The sequence below is a fragment of the Antechinus flavipes genome, chromosome 6, assembly GCF_016432865.1.
Source record: "Antechinus flavipes isolate AdamAnt ecotype Samford, QLD, Australia chromosome 6, AdamAnt_v2, whole genome shotgun sequence".
Lineage (NCBI taxonomy): Eukaryota > Metazoa > Chordata > Mammalia > Dasyuromorphia > Dasyuridae > Antechinus > Antechinus flavipes.
In genome coordinates this window covers 211,130,057-211,148,383 of record NC_067403.1, presented here as the reverse complement: position 1 = coordinate 211,148,383, position 18,327 = coordinate 211,130,057, and the positions used below count along the sequence as shown (strand labels likewise).

Here is an 18,327-nt window from a genome sequence, read left to right as displayed (position 1 = left end):
CATATTTCTTCTTGTCCTTCCCATTTGTCAAGACTTATGGAACCATCACATTTATTTATATTAATATATCATTCCCATGGCCTGAGGCAGACCTCTTTCCAGGATTTGTTGGTTTGTTTTTTCTTTTTGTTAAAACATCTTTGACTATTTTTGTACTAATGAGTCAGATAGGTGCTCCCTCCCACTCCAGAATAGGACACAGATTTTTAAAGCAGGAAAGGACCTTAAAATCATCTTGTCCTATCTCTCTTCACTTTAATCAACCAGCCAGTCAGTCAATAAACACACTCCAGGCACTGTATTAAGTGCTGGGGATACAAAAAGTGGTAAAAATGTTTATTCCTTTAGGAGGATTATGTTGACTCCCAGAACTGGCCAGGTTTCTAGCGTTTAACATAGATCTGACATAAAGGATATTCATTTATAAAGGCACCATGAAAATGAACAATTCTGGCCTCCAGATGCTGCTTACATTATTACCATCTGCTCTGAACATTTCTCTCATTTGTGGCTAATCATGTGAGATCTGGAGGAAGAACTTTTTTTTTGCATTTCCAGACTATAATCAATGCCTGATATATAATAGATACTTAACAAATGCTTATTGACTGACTGAATATGAAAACTGAATATTCATATCTTCTGTCAATTTGCCTATTAGAAAATGGGTCTTTTGTTTAGAAATTTGTGTCTATTTCTTATAGATTCTAAATAGGAAATTTTTATCAGGTAAATTTGCTACTAATAATTTTTCTCAATCTGCTTTTTATTTTCCTGATTTTGGTTACATCATCTTTAATTTTAAAAATTTTTTATCATATACTTCATTAGCATCCACAAAACATGGAAGTAAATATTTTTAAATGAAAGGCAAAATCTTGGATTTTAATGTGCTTCGATTGATTATGCAAAGACTCTAATATTTAACAAGATAAAACTAAATAAATTAACAAACAAGCAAAGACTATTGTTCTATTGGCCAGCTTTATTTCTTTTCTGCTTTCTTGCCTCTGTCTCCCTCCTTCTTTCTTTATTCTATATAATTATAATCAGTGTCTATATAGTTATGGTTCTAACAATTTTACTTGACATCATCACCTGAGGGTCTTTCCATAATATTTTGTATAGTTATAGTTTTATAGTACTGTAATATTTCATTATGTGAAAAAACACCATAATTAACTTAGGCATTTGCTAACCTTTAGACATAGAAGGTGCTCTCCATTTTTTTTTTTGCTAATACAAAAAGAGCAATTTAGGGTCTGTATACCTAAGCCCTCCCTCCTTTTTATGATATTTTCAGGATAAAATCCCAGCAATGAACTTGTCGGGTTCAAGAGTATTGTCATTTTTGTTATACTGGTTTCTACTTTGCAAAATCTCTTTATATTTACATAGTTAAAGCCATCTGTTTTGTCTCAACTAAGAGGCCAACGTTTCAAGAAGCAACGGTTTATTTAAAATATTTAATTTCGGTTTATTTCTTGCTTGCAGAAGGGAGATGAGCCATCATTTCACCTTGACCTACCTGTAAGTCTCCTTTTCCTACTCAGTTTTAACAATCTGTGTGCAAGGTCCAGAAGTTTACATCACAAGAAGAAAATGCTGGTGATGTCAGGCCACTGGACAGCATTTGTTGGGAGGGAAGGGAAAACAATTCTGTATAATTGGATGCCAGAAACTGGCCAACCACACCTGTTATTTTTTAATGATGGTGCTCCTTGTTCAGGAGCCAAGCTTGGCAGGAAGTGAGGTCATGGGTGAAACCTTATTTAAAGGAGCCTTGGTTCCAGGGTCAGAGTCCAAGTTTCTGGAGGGGAAGAGGTGAGGATGAAGGCTGGAGCATCACTTCTTCCTCTTCAACAGTATCAGAATTTCCTTCTTGGTTTTAAGACCTAGATTGAAATTCCTTTCTTTTTTTCTGGCTTGGATTGAATATCAGAAAACCTGAATTCAAATTCTAACTCAGCTTCTTGCTACCTGTGTAACCATGGGAAACCTTTCTGGTCCTCAGTTTCTATAACCACAAAAATGAAGAAAATTAATTAGATGACCTCTAAGTTCCTGTCCAGTTCTAAACCTACAATTTACCTATTAAGAATGCCCATCCTACAAATGAGGACATTGAGGCTGAAAGGCTAAGTGTATCCTTTATCATCCCACAGCTGGGAAGATTCCCTCTTGATCTGGCATCAGGTGTATCTACCTGTATCTAATCACAGCCTTGTTCTTTTAGAATGTCACCAAGGGGCTAACGGACCGAAAGCAGAATGACCAAAGGAAGGTGTCTCAGGGACGACTGGCTCCACGTTCCCCCACTGTTGAGAAATCCAAAGAGACGTTATCTGAACAAAAAGAAAATTTTGATCCCCTTAAACACATAGAGAACAGTACACCCAAAGTCCTGGCTTCTGGCGGAGGTGGAGGGAAAATGTCCCTGAACAGCCCTGCAGGTGCTGGGGAAAAAGACCCAGGGAAGCAGCTTCTTAAGAAACCCAAGGAGAGTGACCCGTCCCTGAAAAGTCATCTCCAAGGCCCAGGGCCAGCTGCCCAAGGGCCCCAGGGAAAAGGCCCAGCCTGGGAGCCACCAAACTCCAAGACCCCCTCAAAAGCTGACCTCAAGCCTTCTGGATTCCGACCTCCTCTTCAGCGGGGGGTGTCCTGGGACAGTAACCCCTTGGAACAGGGGCCGAAGGACAAGGTCCTCACCAAACTGGCAGCTGCAGAAGAAGAGAAACGCTTTCCCAGCAAAGCTGGCAACAAGCTCCCCAAATCATCAGGATTCAAAGATTTTCAGATCCAGGTTCAACCTGTACGAATGCAGAAACTGACCAAGCTCAGAGAGGTTTGTTCTTTGTAAAAAAAAAGAGTGGGCTAGATTTGGGAATAAAATAGGTATTCTTGGGAATAAAGTGGGTACCCTTGGGAGCAAAGTAGACTAACTTTAGGAGCAAAGTGGGCTAGCCTTGAGAGCAAAGTAGTCTACCCTTAAGAGCAAGGTGGGCTAGCCTTAGGAACAAAGTAGGCTAGCCTTGAGAACAAAATGGGCTAGCCTTGGGAACAAAGAGGGCTAGCCTTGAAAGCTAAGTGGACTAGTCTTAGGAGCGAAGTGGGCTAGCCTTGGAAGCAAAGTAAACTAGCCTTAGGAGCAAAGTAGATTAGCCCTAGAAACAGTGAATTAACCCTAATATAGTGAAAGAATACTGGATTTGGAGTCAGAGGACCTGGAATCAAATCTCAGTTTTGCTATTTACTATCTGTAACCTGGGTAAGGCGCAGAACCTCCTTGGATCTCAGTTTCATCATATGTAAAATGAAGAGACTGGCTTTTGAGGTCTTCTTCAGCTCTAAAACTATGATGCTATGATCTCACTTCACTTCTCCTTACAATTCGGAGGTAAAGTAGGGTCTCGATTTGGGCACTGAGGATGTTCCTTTTTTATGTGTGGGACAAACCTTTATAATAATCTTTTTATACACATCCATACATACATACATATACACACACACACACATATAAAGTAATTTGTCTAGGGCAACACATTTACTGGTGTTAATGTCTAAGGCAAGATTTTAACTCAGATCTTCATGGCTCCAAGTGTTATGCTCTAGCTATTGTGCCTTGAGGGTAGAAAGTAATTTTTCATATTTTTATCACCCAGACATATAAGTCTGAAAGACCTTAGATATCTATATCGATAGATATATGTACATATATGTGTATGTTATATATATATATGTGTGTGTGTGTGTGTGTGTGTGTGTGTGTGTGTGTGTGTGTTATATATGCTCTGATTAGGAAATGCCCTCTACCATTGCACACAAACTTGTGATTTCTTCTGTTAAGGACCATACCTAGGTGAAGGAGCAGGTCAATTCTCCAAGAGCCTCCCCAGCTGTGGATCATAACATCTGAAGGAGTTGCAGGGCAGCCTTTGTTGACACAGGTGTTGCTTGTGGATTGGGAATGAAATAAATTGGAGGCAGAGGGAAGAGGAGGGAGGTCAGACAAAGCAACAGCCTCTCAGTCAGAGAGGTCAAGACAATGCAACTGCCTCTCAGGCTCCTTGTATCATCATCATTATCATCCTTTCACATGAAGAGATCCATCCTACAGGTCTGAGTAAGACCTCCAGCAGCCACTGGCAGGTGGCTCCCATATCACAATATTCTAAAACTTCTAGACTTATAAGTCTGCTTAGTAAACTGAGAGATTAAGTATCTGCCTAAGGTCACACAGCCAGTGTGTGTCAGAAGTAAACCTTAGATTCAGATCATCCTGACTCAGAGGCTGGCTTTCCATCCTTTATTCCATGTTACCTCTCATTAATACAATAATTATATTATAATTATTACATATTTATACTATATTATTATATAGTATACAATATATTATATACACAATATAGTACATAGCATATAATATATTAAGTAATCATCATATGTGTTTATATCTTTATTTGTATATTATGTTATATATAATATGTATTTTATGTTTATTATATTTAATATTTATAAGATTTATCATGTATATTATATACGATATGTCATATTATATTTTGTATAATATATGAATATGCTTATTAAAAGTAAATTATACATGACATTTATTATATATTTATTACATGCATTATATATTACAGTGGTTATTATATTAATGAGAGACATCATGGAATTACAATTAATATTAATAATTATTGTTCTTATTATATTTGATCCAATGAGCATTGCTAAGGGCTATACTATATGCAGAAGGTTGTTCTAAAGACCAAGTGACATTTTGGGCCCAGTGTGAACTTTTGGCTCGGTTGTGAACCCCTCCTGCAGACACCCCTCCACTGAAGGAGATCGCCCTCGCTCTCCGACTCTGAGTGACTTGCCTCAGCATCAAGCAGTGTTGATCTGAGCTCTTTCAGACTCATCTGCCTAAGTGATAAAAAGATGAAAATTGCTCTAGAGAAAAGAAGTCCTGAATTCAAATTTTGCCTCAGACATTTACAATAGTAAATGTGTTGCCCTAGATAAATTACTTTAATTTTCTGAACCTCAATTTCCTTATCTGTGAAATGGGTATAATAATGATCCCAGCTGCTTCACAGGGTTGTAATGAGCATCAGATGAGTTAACACAAAAAAGAATTATAAATCCTAAAGAGCTATATAAATGTGAAGTATTATTATTATTTCTTGAAGAGATGGACAGAGAAAAAAATAGACAAAACATAAGTACCTCTGTTTTAAATAAAGCTGGCTAAGTACACAGCAGAGGTACAGCTAAGGTCCTTCAGGTGGTCCAAGGAAGGAAGGGTCGATTCTGGGAGGACTCCTTGGAGCAGGTGGTCTCTGAGCAGGGCTGGAAGGGCAATGATTTAACAGGCTCAGGTGAGGAAGGACACTCGGTTGTGCGATTCCAGAGGGCTCCAGGAAGTCTGTATGTCTCGCCATCTTTCTTAGTGCTCCCTGCCTCTAGAACGGAGTCTGGAAGGGATGCTTGATAAGGAAGTGTTTGTTGATTGACTGACAGCGAGTGTACGAGCCAGCATTCCAGGTGCTCCAGGGGAAGGTGCCTTATTCACATGTGTGTGAGTCCCGCAGGAAAGGCCGGCCCTGCATACTTCAGGCTGCCTGGCTTCCTGGTTTCCACGTACAGTATGTGACATGTAAACAGGAACCAGATGACTAAATACCTTGTCAGTCCCAAGTACTGTCACGGTCAGAGATGAAATAACCCTGGCTCCCTCCGAGTTCCAAGAATCCTTCCTTCCTGGTGATCTATCAACAAACTGTCTAAAACTCTTCCCAGAACAGTCCATAGAATTCATATAACATTCCCTCCCTGACATTTGAGCTCTCTGCATTCTGGGTCAGAGACTCAGAAGATTCTGGGGCCAGAAAGGCTTTTGGAGGTACTTAAGGAACTTGGAACCTGTGCCTCCCACCTCCTGGGTGCGCAGAATCCCTTCCAAAGAAAAGGCTTCCGCCAGTCAGATCTGAGGACATGGCCCCTCAGGGGGGCACTGGCGGCTGCTCTGTGCTCTTAGGGGTGAGGAAGTGGAGGTATCAAGTGGAGAGAGGGAAGGAGGGTGGAAGTTCGCTTCCCATGTTTCCTTTCTTCTTTTTTTCCACTCTCACAATCCAGGCTCCAATATGTTGAGAGACAGAGACAGCAACAGAGAAGACAGAGACAGAGAGAGAGAGAGTCAGAGACAGAAAGAGAAGATAGAGACGGAGAAAGAGAGAGTCAGAGACAGAGAAGACAGAGACAGAGAGATAGAGAGAGACACACACAGAGGGAGAGAGACAGACAGAGACAGAAAGAGAAGGGACAGAGAGAGAATCAGAGACAGAGAGAGAGATACAGAGAGGGAGAGAGTCAAACAGAGGCAGAGAGAGAGGGAGCGCACATGTGCGCATGACCAGGTTTGGAAGGGAACCCGCTATATTCGAGTTTTCCCCTTCATCTTCAGGATGTAAAAGGAAAATGAGAATCCTGGCCTTTAACGGGCTCCCCATGGACTTGGCCACAAGCTAAATTACCACGCCCTCCCACGTTACGTGGCCCTGGACACTCATTTTGTCCATCGCCCTTCTCTTCCAACCCAGAGGACTAGTCCAGGACCGGAGTGGGGAAGCACGGAGTTCCTGGCCTTGGACTTCAGAAATTGCCCCCAAGAGAGCAAGGCTGACTTTGCCCAGCTCTGCATCCCTCAAATCCAACTCTCCCATAAGTCAAGCCTCACCCTCAGGATGTCATTGTCCGTTTCAAGAATGAAGGGTGAACAACAACAACCAAAGTTGATTCAAGCAATAGGCTTAAGCTGGCAGGGACACAATCCTGCTCGGGAGGGAGGAGGGGGTGGACAATGCCCAGCTAAGCCAAACTCTAAAAATATAATTTTTCCTCCTCCTGCGCAGGAGCACATCCTGATGAGGAGCCAGAACTTGGTGGGCCTGAAACTTCCAGATCTTAGCGAAGCTGTGGAGCAAGAGAGAGGTAAGTAGGCTGAAGGCAAGGGCTCCCTTCAGCCAGGTGGCAGCCCCTCCTGCCAGAGGCTGGAGCCTTCCTCTTCGGGCCATTATCATAGCGTCCCACTCCTGGCTGCTCACAAGTTTCGCTTGTTTACTCACAAGCTCGCTCCATCACTCTGGCTCGTTCCCTTCCCGTTAGATTGTGAGCTCCTAGAGAGCAGGGATTATCTTTCTACCTCTTTTTGTATCCCCAGCACTTAGGCCTGGCGGCATAGTAGGTGCTTAATAAATATTTACAGACTGACATGCAATCATCTCCCTCTTTTTAATGTCAGCCAGAATGTCCCTGTTCTCTGTTTTCTCCTCACTAGAGTCTTCAGGTCCCCCTTGCCTCACACCTAGATCACTGTGGAAGCCTCCTGAGGGGTCTCCCAGCCTCCAGTCCTTCCTCCACATGATCCCTCTAGTGGCCAGAGTGAGCTTTCTGAAATATCATTTTGGTCCTGTCTCTCCTCTGCTCATCCATCATCAATGGCTCCCTGTTGCCTCGATGAACAAATCTAGGTTCCTCTGTATACATTTTTAGTTTCCCACAATCTGGCTCTACTTTACCTGTTCATCCTTATTTCCCACTTCTTACTCATAAGCACCCAGTATTTCCCTCCACACACTAGATTTTCTTTTAGATTTCCTTCTGATTCCCTTTCTCTGCTCATGCTGTTACTCCTTTTTTTTTCTTCCTATATATCCATTTCTTTACCCATCCTCTAAAATCTGGCTCATTTCCCATCTGGGAATCCTTCTTGGATGACTTTAAGTAACTCCATGCTGGTAATTATAATCAGTACCTAGTTCTTTATTTTCTCAGCATATCTTACTGGAAGATTAAAAATAATAAAAAACAGCTAGTATTTATGTTGTGCTTTAAGTTTTTTGCAAAGTGCTTTAATGTTTTGTCCTTTCAACAACCCTGAGAGGGATTTTCTAACATTATCCCCATTTTGCAAATGAGGAAATTGAAACAGATAAAGGTCAGGTGATTTGCCCAGGATTACACAGCTAGTAAGTATCTGGGGAGAAATTTGAATCCAGATTTTCTGGCTTCCAAGTCCTGCTACCTAGCTAATTAAGCAAAGTAGATCAAATACCTCTTCCACATGACAGTCTTTCAAATCCTAGAAAATAACTATCATTTTTGTATTCTGAGTCCTGTCTCCCCAAGACCAAACACCCCCAATTCCTTCAGATGATGCTCCTACAGCAGGATGTGGAACCCTCTCATCTGAAGGCTGTCCATCCAGGCCGGACAAATGCCCAGCCTTGAAAGAATGCTCCAAGGATGGTCTGAGTGGGACAACGGGGAGCAGACCATTTCCTCTCTTATTCTGGGATCTCCTTCAGGCAACCTAAACTCCGTTTTAGTCACCATGTTCCAATTCTGCAGGGTTTCACTTATTATCTGAATGGGCTTGGGAAGTCACCCAATTTCTCATGGCCTCCGTTGCTCCATCTGCAGAATTAAGATCATAGGATCACAGATTTAGGGGGCCATCAAGTCCAACCCCTCCCCACATTTTACAGATGAGGCCCTAAGAGATTAAATTACTTGCCCAAAGTCACACATGTAATAGTGGAAATAAGATTAAACCCAGGTTCCTTGGGAATATCCCCTGCCTTCTCAGCCAACCTCACTGGGTCGTATTTAATAAAGATCAAATGAAGTAATAGATATAAATGAGGAAAGATTGTGATCTTCTCCACAAGTTCCTGGATCATGGCCTGCCTTCAGGCCCGCTCAGATATCAGGTGGCAATGAAGGTCTGACCTTGGGAGCTCTTGGGGAACCTACCCAGAAAGCCCCCATCTAATGGCAACAGTGGCCCTTCACCCCTCATCTCAACAGAGTCTCAAAGGCTGCCTTGACAAAGCCCTGAGAAGAACCAGAAACAAAGGCTAAGAATGAGTCCCTCTGGACAGCCATGTCTTAATGTGGATACGAATTCCAAATTTTCTTTTAAATATTTATTTTGGTCCAGCTGAGAGAATTTTTCCAGCCAAAGAGTCTTGGATGGACTATGTGGGGGACATACAGTGTGTTGTTCAATCAATCATTATGCACGTATGTGCTCCGAGCAACACAAAAGAATGACAAGCTCCAAGAACTCTTCAGCAATATTTAAACTCAAGTGTCGAGAAGACAACGTTAGTAGACATGAAACAATGTGGGAAAAATTCAAGACAATTTAGAATTTGAGTATCTCAACATTGAAAGGTTTCTTCAGGCTCGTCCAGCCTAGCCTTCTGTCCAGTGTACGGTCAAGCAGGAGAGCTCCAGGCTTTGTCCATCAATAAGGGAATCAAGGGATTGAACATGTTCCGGTCACTGGGAATACAAAGAAAGGCAATTATTACAGGCCCTGCCCTCAGGGAGTTATATTCTAATGAGGGAGACAGCATTAAAAAAATTTGCACATACATGATCCACATGGTGTTATTGGAATAATTTACCAGTGTGTTCCTACCACAATAAAAGGTCCTAAATGGAACCCCCAAATGTCACTTTGGAGAGCATCCTTCTGAGGGAAAGAAAGCACGAGCAGTGGGGAGAGGGAAAGGCCCACAGCAGAAGGCAGTATTTGGGCCGGGTCTTCACGGAGGCAGAGGCAAGGATGGGGAGCATTGGCAGAAATTAATTCATTTCTGTTCCTAGTGTTTTCCTGAGAGGAACCAGAAACCAAGGCTAAACAGAGAGACAGAGGGACAGACAGATATTTGAAGAAGAGAGAGACAGAGAGACAGAATTCTAGCAATAGGGAATAAAAAGAGCACAGTTTGAAAGATCAAACTTGGAAAGGAGAGTTGAAGTGACTGGTAAAGATACAGAGCACTTTTGAGGTGGAGAAGAGGAAACTATGAATAATCCACAAATATTTACTAAGCGCCTACTAGGTACTAGAGATAAAAAAAAAACAAAAACAAGATGGCTGCAGCCCTCAAAGACTCATGCAAAGCAGATATAAGGTAATAAAGGAAAGATACTAGCAACTGGAGGCATGTGGAAAGACATTCTGGTGGGGGGGAAACTTTAAAGAAATTAGTGATTCTAAAAGGGAGAGGGGTATGGCTTCACACTTCTTGCTATAAAATATCAGACAAAGTCATCTGACGAATGTGCAGATGGGAGACATTTGGGTCTTTCCTCAGCGTCCCTGTACCTTCTGACTATCCTTCTTATCTCCCCGTGGAAAATCCCAGGTTTTATACTTTTCCGCAATGTTCCTAAGTCTCATATAGATAAGTTCATTTTCTGTAACGGGGTAAGTGTTTTGAACCAAACAAGGAAACACAGCTAGATAACCCTTGGGTTCTGAGAATCCTGCCAAAGAAAGGGGATTTTTTGGGGGGATGTAACTACTAATCTGTGCCATGAAACAGTTGGTCTGTTGGTCAATAACCAACAGATCCTGCCTGTTCATCAGGGACAAAATAAGCCCTGTATTGGCCACCAGGCAATATAACCTTCCACTTGTCAAAGAGAATGATTTAGGTGAAGATAATTTGCCAGTGTGTTTCTAATATAATAGAAGGTCTTAAATGGGATCCCCAAATGTCACTTTGCAGGACACCCCTCTGAGCTTTCCCCGGGCATTGAAGAGGAAGAGTCCAAGAGTGGCTGTGACGTCATGCCCAACATCTCTGATGTGCTGCTCCATAAACTACGAGTTCATAAGGCCCTCCCTGGCAGGTAAAACACAGCGTGGTCTCCAGAAAGCTTGATGTTCCTCCGGTTAGCTCAAGCAGAGCAATGGGATGTCTCTATCCATCTCTGTGTTGCATTCTTTGTGGGATACAGAGACAAATTAGACATGGAAGCCGGGGGTGGGGAACCAATGTAAAACTATGTGAATGAGAGCTGAAAGACAGCAAAAGTTCAGAGAAAAGAGAAATCACTGTGGTCTAGAAAAGTCGGAGGGGAATTACTGGAGGAGGCAACATTTCCTGGCAGGTAGGCTCTTAGAGTAGAATATCAAATCCCAGTCCAGAAAGTGGTTGGTTAGTATAAAATCCAGCCAAGGGAAGCTGACTCCCTCCAAATTCTACACAATTCCCATTCCGTCTTGCTCTAGAATTAATATCAGGAGAAGTTACTTTTTCTTTCAGGATTGAATTGAGATGGTGGGGATAGAAAGTTGGCTTTAAAACTCAGGAAAATATGGATTCAAGTCCTGACTGACATGTACTGACTGGGTTACTCTGGGCAGAGTCACCTAAACTCAATGCCCCAGGCTACTTTCTAAAACCAAAAATTGTGGGGAAAGTGTCAAACTGAATAGTTTGAAGAGAATTCCCTAAATGGATGAAATCACAGCCCACAATCTGGTCAAAAACAAAGAGAATTCAAGTCGTTAGGTTACAATAATTTTCCTTGACTAGTCTTTAAAGGCAAGATTTCCCGGTCTGGCCCATCATCTCTGAGAGCCATATTTCTGCATCACAGAAGTTAGAGTGCAGATTTATAATTGGAATGGATCCTGGGAAGCCATCTAGAGCAGTTTCCTCCTTTTATACATGGGGAAACTGAGGTTCACAGGGGTTAAATGTCTTGGACAAGTTCCCCCAAATAGTGGTCAATTCACTTTTTGAGCTCATCTATGACTCCAGATAAAATACTCTTCCCACTATGTCTTGCACTCTCTCAGACCTTTTTAGGAAGACCCTACCCCCTCTATCAGGCATTTGGTGGCCCTATCAGAGACAGCATATTAAGCTGCAGGAGGCCAAGAGAAATTCATATTTTCTTAACTAAGCCAACACAAAAAAGGTCAAGTAGTCTGAAACTTACTATAAAGCCATGATGTAGTCTTGGACTCAGGAGACTGAGACTATAGTTTGAGAGTGATGCCAGTAGAAAGATAATGGGGGTTTTTTTTTGAGGCAATTGGGGTTAAGTGACTTGCCCGAGGTCACATAGATAGTATTAAGTGTCTAAGATCCATTAAACTCAGGCCCTCCTGAGTTCAGGACCAGTGCTCTATCCATCACTCCATCAAGCTGCCCCAAATGTGGTCTGATGGAAAGAAAGCTGTATTTAGAGTCAGAGGACCTGTTTCAAAATTCTAGCTTTGCCACTTACTGCCTGGGAGACCCTTCAACAAGTACTATGATCTCTCTGGGTCTCATTTCCTCATCTGTAAAATGAGGAAATTGTACCAGACCATCTCTAATGTTCCTTTCCACTCTAGATAAATGAGGTTCTAAGATTCAAGACCTAAGATCAGAAAAAAAAAACCCTTGAATATCAATATAATCCTAAGTTTGTAACATTGAATGGGATGTGGTTTTTCCTCTCTATAAATTAAATGAATTGGTGATGGACTTAGAAATGGACAGGATTCTAGAACAAAGATTCTTTAACTGTGGCTCATGACCCTATATGGGTCTCATAACTGAATGTGGGGGGTCATTAAATTATAATTTATTATCAGTAAATGTTTGATTTCTATATTTAGTTAAGATAGTTATGTGGCTGGGGTTGTATACAAATTTCTTGGGTGAAAAGAAATGGTGAATGGAAAAAATTTAAGAAACCTTAGTCTAGAACAATCTCCTTGACTCACAAAGAGGGAAACTAAATCCTAGAGAGGTGCAAATTTCTGAAATAAAGCCCATTTCCTTTGGCCTGATTCTGTACTAATCAAATATCTATTTGGTACAAAATTTGTTCTCCCACCTAATGGACCTCCCTGCCAGTGGGTATTTACCCACTCCTCCATGAAAATTCCTCTGGTGATCTGAATCCAGAGCGATTTCTGTGCATTCAGGATCACACAAGGAGTGAACAGATGAGCCAAAATTTGATTCCAAATCTTCTGACTTCAAATATAGTATTCCTTTCTTTGCTCTCCCCAAAGTCCTATTCAGCTCTGCTGGTTTCTGATGATTCTAAGGACCAAATTTCAGTTCAGAGAATGGACTAGGTTCTTAAAATCAGGTGAATTTATTGGGTTCTTTACAGGCAGCCACAACAGACCCATTGCTGACAAATATCCTCTCCTCTGCCTCATTGCCCCTTGGTATGGTCAGTCCCAATCCAGCCCTACTTTGAGTTCAGTTCAGTTCAATAAACATTATTAAGCACTATGTGCCAAGTGCTTTATAAATATTAGCGTGTTTGATTCTCACAATAAACCTGGGGAGGCAGGTACTATTATTGTTCCATTTAAGTTGAGGTAATCAAGGCAAACATAGGTTAAGCGACTTGCCCAGAGTCACATAGCTAGTAAGTGTCTGAAGTAGGATTGGAACTCAGATCTTTTTGACTCCAAGCCCAAAGTTCTATAGTTTATTCTCCCTGGTAAATTCTTCCAAACTTCTGAAGAGTTCCTATTGATCAAGCAGATTATTAAATGGATGTGGAGGTGGGGCAGGAATTAGCTTAATGTTTTCTTTTTCAAATGGAAGAAATAAATCAAAGGATTTAATGAGGGAGGAAGGAAGGAAGGAAGGTAAGAAGGAAGGGAAAGAGGGATGGATGGAAGGAGAGAGGGAAGGAAGGAGGGAAGAGGAGAGGGAAGGAAGGAGGAAGGGAGGGAGAGAGGGAAGGAAGGAGGAAGGAGGGAAGAGGAGAGGAAGGAAGGAAGGAAGGAAGAAGGAAGGAAGGTAAGAAGGAAGGGAAAGAGGGATGGATGGAAGGAGAGAGGGAAGGAAGGAAGGAAGGAAAAGAGAAAGAAAGAAAGAAAGAAAGGAAAGAAAGAAGAGAAAGAGAAAGAAAGAAAGAAAGAAAAGAAAGAAAGAAAGAAAGAAAGAAAGAAAGAAAGAAAGAAAGAAAAGAAGGAAGGAAGGAAGGAAAAGAGAAAGAAAGAAAGAAAGAAAGAAAGAAAGAAAGAAAGAAAGAAAGAAAGAAAGAAAGAAAAGAAGGAAGGAAGGAAAAGAAAGAAAGGAAAGAAAGAAAGAAAGAAAGAAGAAGGAAGGAAAAGAGAAAGAAAGAAAAGAAAGAAAGAAAGAAAGAAAGAAAGAAAGAAAAATGGGAAGAAAGGAGAGAAGGAAGTACAGAAGGAAGGAAGGCAAGAAGGAAGGAAGGAAGAATGGCCTTAGAGCTGAGAAGATTTAGAGAACATTAATTCAACTCCCTGATTTTAGGAATAAGGAAAGTGGATCCTAGATGCCTGGCCCAATATATACAGTCAGAGTTATATTCAGTTCACTTCTCCCAAGTACCAGGCTACATTTCTAGAGCCACACTATTTCTTAATCCTACACTTCAGGTCTGACTTACCCCTGATGTTTCCAGGCCAGTATAGTCTAACTGAGGAAACTACTATCAGTGTTAATTGGCAAACCATCTATAACTTAGCATCTTTGGGAGTTGCTTGGAAGCAGGAAAGGGTTAATTGACTGGCTCATGGCCAAGCAGCTAAGTGTGCAATAGCAGTACCTGAATCTAGGTAGATATTCCCAAGTTTGAGACCCTATCTTCTGTCCATTTATTAATGTGCCCTCTGGAGTCTTAGCTATTGATTTTTTTTTAAATCTAAATGGAATAATCAGTGTTAATAATGGCCGCAGGAAAGGTAGAAATGCAAAGCTCCAGACTGGAGTGGGAGATTTGTTGTGAGTTGGCCCAGGGGCCACTCCTGTGGAAGATGGCAAAGTGAAGAACCTGATTCATCTAACTCTTAGCTAGGGGTGAGTCAGCCACTCGGTCCTAGGCCGGCTGCTCACAGCAAACAGCATCAGGGCAGATTCCCTAGCACCTAAACAGGAAGGCTCCCAGCAGCCTTCAGTCAGGGGTGACCAGCACCCCACCTCCCCGGAGAAGGGGTGACCTTGCCCCTCTGTCCAGGAGGCGGAGGAAGTGGGGCTTCCTGAGCATCTTATCCTCAATCTGTTCTCTTGTTGGGTGGGACAAAGCTCTTAGGTCCCTTGTTCTCCCTCACTTCCCACATTCAAGTTTGCACCACCCCAAGACAGGAAAGAAAGGGGGCCCAGCTTTATTTACAGAGTCCAGGGATTTTTAACAATGAGCCACCCTTTCTCACCGCCTCAAGAGCAGGAGATAAGACTTCTCTGCTGACTTGGGGGAAAAAACCGGTTCCTCCTTCGTCCTTGGCTAGCACCAGACATCCCCTCCACGCTAGATTCAAGCTTCCTCCTTTAAGAAAGCTGCTGCTTCCCTTGTTTCCTTTCAGTCTCTCCAGCCATAAATCTGGGGGACAGGCTAGAACAGCTTTTGAAGGCTCAAACATCCTCTCAAGCATGCTGTGCCCACTCAGTGCACTGGCTTAGAGCCAATCAGTCAACACCATTTATTAAATGTGTTCTATACTATGCTAGGTACCAGAGGTACAACACACACAAAAATTTAAAGTCCCTTCCCAGGAGAAATTATATTCTAGCAGGAGAAAGGGAGGAGGAAAACATTCTTGTTTATAGATATATACAAAACAGGTACATTTGGAAAAGAGGTATTAGCAGTTGCAGGGAAGAAGGGAGTATCAGGAAAGTCTTCATATAGAAGCCTGAAATTTCTTAAATCCAGGTAGTCCTGGCTCCAAGATCTGCCTTCGATTGACTAAGTAATGTCCCCTCTGGGCTTTTGATTTATTAGTTGATTATTTAAAATAAAATATTTTTTTAACTTTTATTTAAAATATTTTTATTTAAAATAACTTTTTAAAATATAATATTTATATAATACTTTTTATGTGTCAATTACTGTACTAAGTGCTTTACAAGTATTATCTCATTTGAGTTACCTTTCAGTTACCTTGGAGGTAAAATGATAAGCATCTTTTCCCCCCTTTCTCCTAGTGCTCCTCCGCTTACCGAAAAGGAAGTTGAGGTAAGTACCTCATAATTCTCATCAAAGTCCATTCAGATCCAGGCTGAACTGACCTGTCCCAATTCACATAGACTGAAGTTTGGGAGGGGAATGCCATGTGACTTACTTGGGGTCTGATCCACCATAATTCTTGGTAACCTTCATTCACTTTTGAGATCTTCATGTTTATTTACATCGGGGCTGGGGAAACTTTCAGCCAGGGGCCATTTGGATATCTGTAACATCATTCACGGGCCATACAAGATTATCAACTTATAGACCTCAAGCAGTGGGACAACTTAAGTAGTAGTTATACTTAGCTTTCAGATCATCATTGCCTGTGGTTGATTATGCAAATTATTTTGTAGAACATTTCCCACCTCTGAGATAGATTATAAATAGATAGATTAGATAGACAGACAGACAGATGGATGGATGGATGTATAAATGGATGAATAGACAGACAGATAGATAGATGTATAAATGGATGAATAGACAGACAGATAGATAGATAGATAGATAGATGAATGGATAAATGGATGGATGGATGGATAGATGGATGGATGGATGGATGGACAGATGGACAGACAGACAGATAGATGCATGGATAGATGGATAGATAGACAGATGGATATAGATAAAATAGAGGTATAGACAGATAGATGGATAGAAAAATATAGACAGACAAATACATAGATAGGTAGAGGATAGATAAACTGATTCATAAATAATGCTAATTAGGACAAAAGCCATTGGAATCTAGAGCTACTTGAAGTTTTCTTCAAAAAATCCTGAAAAATGACATTGGGAGCAGAGAAGGTAGGCCTTTTTCTGTGATTATGGGATGATTTAAGGAATTAACTTAATTCATAAAGAATTAAAAGATGGAGTTTATCTCTGCTTTACTTTTAAAAATTAAGAGTTGGTCTTTAACATCCTGGGATTAGGGGAAAAAATACTAGGCAGCTGCTGCAGAGCCAACTCATGTTGCTAATTTCTCCCACAAAGATTTGGTTGTATGTTAAGAGTCCCCAGATCAATACTTCAATCAACATTTATTGAGCACCTACACTGTGTCAAATACTATAATCCTGCAGAACACTAATTCAAGGGAAGTAAGCAGGGAGGGCAGTCAATAAGCATTTATTGAGCACCTACTATATATATTCTAGGCATTATAGCACCAATCCAGGGAAAGCAAGCAAGAAGGCAATCAGTAAACATTTATAAAGCATCTATTATGTGCCATACACTGTGCCAAACACTGGGGTTATAGAGAAAGGCATAAGAGTCCCTGACCTCAATGAGAAATCCATAATCTAATGGCTGAGATAGCCTGCAATAACCATATACAAACACACAAGACTAAACTAAACAGAGGGAAGTGGAACGGAAAAAAAGAATTAGCTGGAGCAGAAGTCATTCTCCTATCATGGTGTATCAGAGAGGGATGGGCAGCAGAAAAACCATTTCTTGTCCTTTGTTTTTCTGACATTTGCCTGCTTCTCACAAGCAAATCACATCCAGCTTAGAGAAGAAAGCTCCAATCAATGACAACATTGCTTTTTCAGAGCAGAAAAAAATATTTTTTGGCAGGGGAAATTTATGTGAAAAAAAAATTTTATCTCACCTCCCAAAATGGAGATGAGAGGAGATGACAGGAGGGGAAATGTGAGAAAATGTGTTCATGTACATATTTCATACCAGTGGTGACTGGTTTCAAAATACAGCCAGTTCCTAATTAATACTAATTAATTGTAGGGAAGGGGAAGTACTAAGTGGGGGCAAGGATAGGATCAACATCAGAACATTGAAAAGCAAAAATCACTAACTTCATTTGAAAAGGCATCCCAGAATTTTGCAGAATATTTGCCCATTTAATCACCTTTTCTTTGACTAATGCTAAAAAAGAATTTACCTGCCTTGTCTGAGTATACAGAAATAATAGATGGCATGAGGAATTTATTTATAAGATTATAGATTTAGAATTAGAAGTGACCTTGGAGTAAAATCCTCCAATTTTACAGATGAAGAAACTTGTTTGAGATCATACAAGTATAAGCAGCAGAGGGAGGATTTGTTCCCAGGTCTTCTGGTTCCAAATCAAATGCTCTTTCTGTTAGACTAGCTCCCTCCCTAATCCTGGGTGCCAGAGAGAACATAGCCTGGGATCGGAAGGGATCCCAAGCTGCCCATTGTAACACAGGATCCACAGACAGATAATGGAGAGAACTTCATCATAAATAATGCTTTCTCAGGCTACCCAAGGACAGAGTAGTATGACTGAGGACTGGCTGAATTTGAGAGTAGCCAGGTACTTGGGAAGGCGTTTGTGAAAGTGTGCCCTAAGTTGCTTGCTTAATAGCTGAAGACCATCAGCAAAAGCCCTAGCAAGATGGAGTCCTTCAGCCAATTAGTCTGGGCTCAAAATACCTACCCCCAGCCAGCAGCCAGTTGCATTTAACCCACAGAACAACCTCCTCTATGCATGGAAATGTCAATCATCATCATCATCTTCTTCATCATTAATAATAATTG

The 18,327-nt window shown here is 41.2% G+C and overlaps 1 protein-coding gene across 7 annotated transcripts in view; it reads left to right on the top strand.

The window, feature by feature from the left end:
- The window catches only part of IRAG1 (inositol 1,4,5-triphosphate receptor associated 1), a 143,532-nt gene that overhangs the window by 93,670 nt on the left and 31,535 nt on the right, over window positions 1–18,327 (top strand). For all 7 annotated transcript variants that reach the window (XM_051964784.1, XM_051964785.1, XM_051964783.1 and 4 more), the window contains 5 exons: window positions 1,495–1,530; window positions 2,237–2,845; window positions 6,915–6,993; window positions 10,590–10,713; window positions 15,780–15,810. In XM_051964784.1, the coding sequence (XP_051820744.1) occupies window positions 1,495–1,530; window positions 2,237–2,845; window positions 6,915–6,993; window positions 10,590–10,713; window positions 15,780–15,810 (879 nt within the window). The remainder of the gene's footprint in view (window positions 1–1,494; window positions 1,531–2,236; window positions 2,846–6,914; window positions 6,994–10,589; window positions 10,714–15,779; window positions 15,811–18,327) is intronic.